General features: G+C 29.4%; 2 protein-coding genes across 2 annotated transcripts; both read left to right on the top strand.

Moving 5' to 3' along the window:
- The first annotated feature begins 642 nt into the window (after positions 1-642).
- On the top strand, positions 643-1,774 carry LOC132953708 (zinc finger BED domain-containing protein 5-like). The gene is made up of 2 exons (XM_061026076.1): positions 643-1,686; positions 1,763-1,774. The coding sequence occupies exons 1-2, from the start codon at positions 643-645 to the stop codon at positions 1,772-1,774; spliced, it is 1,056 nt and encodes a 351-aa protein (XP_060882059.1).
- A 98-nt stretch (positions 1,775-1,872) lies between these two features.
- LOC132934049 (zinc finger BED domain-containing protein 5-like) lies at positions 1,873-2,379 on the top strand. Its single transcript, XM_061000331.1, has one exon. It carries the CDS (start codon positions 1,873-1,875, stop codon positions 2,377-2,379), a length of 507 nt encoding a protein of 168 aa, XP_060856314.1.
- Positions 2,380-7,403: the final 5,024 nt, after the last annotated feature.

Consider the following 7,403-nt stretch of genomic DNA (forward strand, 5'->3'; position numbering starts at 1 on the left):
CCTGTGCACCGCGGTGCCCAAAGGGCACCGCCAGCTTATTTCAGGGGCACCGCGGCTCGAGAGTGAAAGAGTGAAAAAAAATATTAAATATGATATAATATAATATAAAAAATATTTACAATTTATTGTAGTTAAAAAAAAAATGTTTTACGTATGAAATTACTTAGTACACTCGATATATTTAATACAGTGTTTCTAATCGGTGCTATCGAATCGGTAAATTCAGATAACATTATATACAATATACACGCACGACTTCTTCGAATTTCCGACGTTCATTAAATTGAATTGTATCACTCGTATATTTTCGGAATTATTATTATACCAAACCAGTTGAGCATTTACTTTCAGTCTGTGATCGACATTTTACGCGTTAACACGTATTTTCGTAAACTATTTTTTTCTGTACATACGTTTGTTTTTGTTTTAAACATGGACAGTTGGTTGAAAAGTGGGTCTATTAATAAGACGCCTGCTACGGAGTCATCTTGTTCTAATATAGAAGAAAGCATAACCAACGAAAACGGAGTTAATGATAATAGTCCTACTTCTCAAGGTATGAGTAGTACACTACCGCCCAATACTGGTGACTCTGCCCCAAGAACGTCCTAAAAACGTAAATACGATGAAAGTTATTTGGAGATGGGGTTCATAGAAACAAACGATGGCCAGCCACAGTGCGTAATTTGTTCAAAAGTTTTTCCTAACAGTTCTATGTATCCCGGAAAATTACGTCGTCATTATGAAAAGGTCCACACAGATCATAATGGGAAACCACTCGATTTTTTCAAACGAAAGCGCTCTGAACTATTGGCTGTTAAAAAAAAAATAAAAAAGCACGTTCTAACCGATAATGAAAACGCATTGAAAGCTTCCTACATGGTGAGTTACCGTATAGCTCAAAAAGGCGAAGCTCATACCATTGCGGAGACCCTCATAAAACCATGTGTTATTGATATAGTAACTTGTATGCTTGATGACAAATCTGCCAAACATTTATCCATAATTCCTTTGTCAAATAATACTGTTGCACGGCGAATTAAAGATTTGGCTAGCAACGTATCAGAAACACTTGTCTCTCGTATTAAATACACAAAATTCGCACTACAAATGGACGAATCAACCGATATTGCTGGTCTTGCTGTACTATTGGTGTTCGTTCGTTACGTAAACATTAACTCTTTTGAAGAAGATCTTTTATTTTGTAAACCACTTCTATCTAATACGACAGGGGTTCAAATTTTCGGTTTATTGGATGATTTCTTAACAGAAAATCAGATTCCATGGACAAACTGTATCGATGTGTGTACTGATGGTGCTAGGGCCATGACAGGTGCAACAGCTGGAGCAATCGCTAAAATAAAGGAGAAATCAAATGAAACTACTAGTAGTCATTGCATACTTCATAGACATGCTCTAGCAATGAAAAATATTCCTCTTTGTCTAAAAAACGTATTGGATGAAGCCATAAAAATAGTCAACTTCATCAAGTCACGTCCTCTGAAATCTAGACTTTTTAAAATCTTGTGTGACGACTTGGGAAGTATTCATAATACGTTACTTTTCCATACAGAAATCAGGTGGTTATCTCGCGGTAAAGTATTAACACGGTTAATGGAATTAAGGGCTGAAGTTTCTTCATTTCTAATGGACCACAACGTTACATTAGCTGAAACTATGAATGACGTGACTTGGCTTTGTCGGTTATCGTACTTGGCAGACATTTTTAACAAAATGAATGAGTTGAGTCTTTCTTTACAAGGAAGAACTTTGACAATTTTTGATGCGAGCTCCAGAGTATGTGCATTGAAAAGAAAAATTGATTATTGGTCAGAGTGCTTATTTAAAAGAGAGCTGGAGTGTTTTCCAATAATGCAGGCCTTTTTGGAGGAAAACGAATTGCAAGCTCCCATTAGCATTATTAACGAGATTGCTGAACATCTCAAACAACTGAAAAATTCATTTAATAAATATTTTCCTACAGATCGAGAGGTGTTTTTAAAAGACCGTGAATGGGTAGTTAATCCATTTTCAGTCTGTGGAAAACCCTCAAGCTTGTCTTCAATCGAATATGAGAGTTTGATCGATATTACTTCAGATTCAACATTTCAATCCACCTTCAGTAGCAATTCTTATGTTGAATTTTGGCTAAATTTGAAAAATACAAGTTTTGATAATTTGAGTCAAAAAGCAATAACAATACTCTTACCTTTTGCTACCACATATTTATGCGAGACAGGATTTTCAGCCTATGCGGCTACTAAAACCAAATACCGGAACCGTCTTAATGTAGAACCTGACCTTCGTATTCAACTGTCAAAAATTGAACCAGATATTGCCAAACTATCAAAAAATAAGCAGACACAAAACTCTCATTAATTTTTAACTTTTAAAGCAGTATTTTTTTTCTTTATTTTCAACCATAATATTGTAATTTGTTTTTAATATGTACAATAAAATTATTTAAATTGGTCAACAATGAAAACAAGTGTTCATTTTTATCATGTTTTTCATAATATTCACAGAGGGGCACCTAACTAAATTTGGAACAACAAAAGGGCACCGCCGACTAAAAAGGTTGGGAACCGCTATCTATAGGTACATAGGTATGTACTAAATAAAACATCATGGCCCGCCTTCAAAAAGTATACCTAATTATAAAACAATGGGTCTTAAAGAAAATAAGACAAGATAACACTGAGATTACATCGATTCAGACAGAACTGATATTATTAGGAATAAATACATAGATTCCATCTCAAAGGACAGAAAATAATTAACGCATTGATTTTACTAATTTGGAGTGTAAATGCAAGTAACTCGGTGTCGTGCCATTGTTTTTCATGTCGAAAAAATTGACAACTAGTATATTCGGATGTATTAAAAGATAACAAACCTAAACGTTTACAGTTACCAAATTTATTTGGCATTATAGCATTTTATGAGAAAAAATTTTTTACAATTTCTGAGTGTAGCAATGAATTTATTCGTTTTGCAATTATTTGTCGTTTTTATTTTGTGTCAGTCATAACTCATAACCATTTGTAGAATTTAAAATTCTTTGATTTTTAACTATGAGGGTGGTTTCCGGTAGGACAGTTAATGTAGTTAGTACTTTAAAAATAATATGTAGTATTTTTATAATAACCAGGAAAAATAAAAACAAAAAAATATGAAAAGCTGCAATTTTTACACAAACCCAGTTTTGGATAAAATCGAATTTCTTTTTCTGTTGTAACTGAAAAATAAATAAATTTTGTAACAATTATTCAACATTATTTGAAAAAAAAAAATTAAATTAAATTATACTTTAGTTATTCTATGTTTACTTTTTATATCCCTATATTTGAATATGTGTTTTCAAATGTCTAATAATTCGGTCAAATTTATAGTTAACAAATTAATAGAGCAATAAGGTAAAATTTTATTAAGTTAAGGAAATCTATAGGTGGTTTTTAAACTACTTATACTGGACACTGTTGGAATCAATGCTATATGATTGGAATCAATGTCCCCATTACGAAAATTGAGTAAAAACGAATAATTAGAAATATAATTTTGAATAATATTACAAACTTGAAGTTAACCTATTTTATTTTTTTAAAAGAATTCCTATTTATGTACTTTTTAACTTATTTCTGCTAATGTACCTAACTAGATAATGGTTTTATTCATTTATATAAGTATCAGTATTAGTACACACTAAGTATATATACGTGCCTTAGCTCAATTACAGTGGTTTTACCAATAATTTGGTACAAATAATAATACATATTATATTATAACAAGTACAAATAAAAATATAATAATTTCAATAACATACAAAATGCAGGCACGCAAATGTATAATATAATATGAAAACCATTACATAGAAAAAGATGGATCATTAGCCATCCGCATCATCCTGGCAAGGGCACAATTTCTCTGGTAGTTAAGCTGCATATAAAGGAATACGAAAACTAAATGTATGACAAAAGTCACGGCCTGGTTCATGAAAGTAATTGTAAGTCACGATAAACTCAAACTATTATAAACTATTCGTGAATTTGTATGCATTAGGATACAATTAATTTTTCATCAAAACAACCTTCTCAAATTATAAACCTGACAAAAAGAATATATTTTCTACAATTAGATTTTAAAATTGTAAACATATCCAATTAAAAATAAGCTCCGTCCATGGCAAACTATACTTAGTTCTTATACCTATCTATATGAATCGATGTGGCTAAATTTTTGTCAGTTATTTTAATTGCTATTTCGCTTTCTTAAATAACTTTCGAATAGGTGTTTTTATATTTTATCCCTGTAATGACACGTGCCATGTGCGTGCTCTAAGTACTATATGTAACTGATTGATTCGGTAATTGGTTGTGACCACACACACTCCACATTAGTGATCATTATTACTATACTGACACTTTAGATATAATATATTTATATAAAACAACTAGACTGATGTGTTAAAGTTGCATAATAATATATTATGACCTATGAAGTCTAGCAGCCATATGTCAAGAGGACAAAATACAATTGATTAATCCGTGAAATATTTAATTAGGTATGCCATGAATTATAATATGATAACCTAACACCACGATTTAATTTTAATTCGCGAATAAATTCTGATAAACACCCTGCATGCGCCGTTACTTGTTGTTATCAAATTATTAAATAATGTTTCATGCCATAGTTATATTAAATGTTATTACTTATTGATAATCAATCGTATTTTGGCCTTTTAGTGTATAACAGCTGCCGACTTCAATATACTTTTCGAATCGGCAATCTGGTTGTTTTATACATATATGACTCTCATAAGCACACTACTATTGTGTCCACGTGAATCTAAAGCATACGTCAAAATACACCTTAAAAATGACACACATTTGTAGATGTTATAATAAATAATAACCATGGAGGCTCGTTCAAAATATAGTGTGGTGTAATTTCTTCCGGTAAATAAAATTCAATATAATTGTTGTATAAGCAGGTATCTATTATACCTAAACGCATATAATATTTAAAGTTTCGTAAAAACGCATAAATAAATAAGGTTGAAAAAAAAGGTTGTAACCATATTATCATTACTTTAAACAATAACAAAGAAGTTGTTAGGAATGCGTGTTGACACGACACTTTCGTGGAATCGTTATAATAAATATACCATGCAGACCACGGTATCTACCGGCTTTGCGACGAGACCGTGGTTAGTGTTACATCCGACCGGCTGATAGCGCCGGCCGTTTGGTTACGCGCCACAGCAAAAGCCGTTATCGTCGCTCTCTAGTATCTAAACTTGACAGAAGTTCAAGTACAAGTGGCTGTTTGCAGGGTTCATCGACGGGGAGCACTGCGTCACAGTTTCACCGATGACCATCGACCCAACTAGATGTCGGGGCGTACACTGAAAAATAAAAATTCGGCAAAGTCGCTCGACCGTCTATAGCTGTATAAATGTATAGGTATAGCGTTTAATTCAGTAAGTCGGCATTATGGATGTGTTGAATTTTAAATTCAATTTTAAAATATAATTTTATTGCACGCAAAAAACCGGTCTGCCTCTATTGCTTATATTATAATAAAGATATTTTATCATTGATTTCCATATCTATTATTAATAGCTGGTAATACGTTAGATTGAACAAAATGTTTCCAAAAACATCGCATAATATAATGTGTAATTGCTAATGATTATTAGAAAATTTAATTATTTATTTAAATTATTATTATTAATATTTTATTGTTAATAAGTAATAACTTATTATAGTAAGTCTCTTTTAACCACTGCATAGATAAAAATATAAAAATATAAAAGTCTTTACCTATCGAAGTACCACAAAACGGCGTGAATAGGATTGTTGATTCTATAATTAGTCTTGAAATTGCATTGTCCAAAGAAAATAATAATACTTATATTATGTACAATATACATATATAAGTATATATGGACTTATGAAGAGTTTCAAGTCGATACGATCATTATTTGTTGAATTAAAAAAAATAACTAAAACGTTTGATGTAAAATCGTTAATTTTTGTTCAGATATTATCTAACTTTGACAAGATTTGAACTTCTAATAACTATAAAAAAAATTGCAACATGTGTAGGTATATTTAATATATTTTTAATTATAATAACGTATGCTAAACGTTGTAAACTTTTTTATTTTATCAACATATTTTATAATACTTAATTTATTAAAATTACTATAAATAGTTCAGTTATTCTAAAATATATTGAAAATGTTAATGTATAATATAAAATAAGATAATTTTATTAATGGTAAAATGTTTCAAAATTCCAAGGTTAATAATTTTTGAGGTACAACAAAGTAACAATAATTGTTTGATGAGTAATAGTTATTTAATGTTTGAGCTTTTAATATTAAATTTCTTTAAGGTTCAAAGGCTCATAAAAAATTTACGTGGCTTTAAGCTAAACTTTTCTTTTTAACTCCAGTAAGAAAACTTATGGGGCATATTATATAAAAACATGTTTTTATGCCTTCTTAAGTATTAAAATTAAAACTTTTATGCAGTATTAAGTATTAACAAATGTTTTCAAAAGTTGAACTTCGAAGCTTTAAAAATGTGTTACATAAATAGTCGTTCTTTATTATGTGTGGTAGCTGGTAGGTAGCTACATTAAACGAGCTATTGTTTTATTGTAACAATATAAATTACTAACATAAAAAAAATTTATAAAAATTTAACAACAAATACCTAAAATTAAAGCCGTCTTATATTAAAAAAAAATTGATTCTAGTTTATCTATCATAGTTAAGTAAAAATAATTCTGGAGACATGTGACGTTTTCGTTAATTATATTTTATTAAAGTAAATTGCAATCTTGTGAAATAATTTTCATTTAAAAGCTGATAAGTTTATAGAGATTTGAAAATGCTTGTGACTTTCTTTTTTGGTAAATTTAGAAAAAAACTTATGAGGAATCTTGTACTTATTACATTTCCAAAGCTAATGTATAAAATAAATAGTTTATGAATTTTTAATTCGAAATAATAATTAAAACATTTTCGTGATTTTGACGAATTTTGTTAAGATTTTAACTGTATACACTCATACAAATTTATTGCGAATTTACGTTCAACTTTTTTTTTTAAATAATCAATAAAAAGTAATGAAAAACCTTGAAATAAATTTTTGAATTTTTTTGACAGAGCTATAAATTATTTTTCAACAATAGTTTATTGAAAAATATAAACTAAAAAAAATCGAAAATTACTCGTGTCTATATAAAAGCTTAAAAGGGTCAAAATATTTTTAAATTTAAATAGAAATAACTAGATAAATTTAAATAGAAATAAGTCATAAATATTTGGTGAAAATTTAAAGTTTCTACAGTTTTTCGTTTAGTAAAAAAAAAACAGATTTTGTGGAAAA

This window comes from Metopolophium dirhodum, chromosome 1 (assembly GCF_019925205.1).
Source record: "Metopolophium dirhodum isolate CAU chromosome 1, ASM1992520v1, whole genome shotgun sequence".
Taxonomy (NCBI): Eukaryota; Metazoa; Arthropoda; class Insecta; order Hemiptera; family Aphididae; genus Metopolophium; species Metopolophium dirhodum.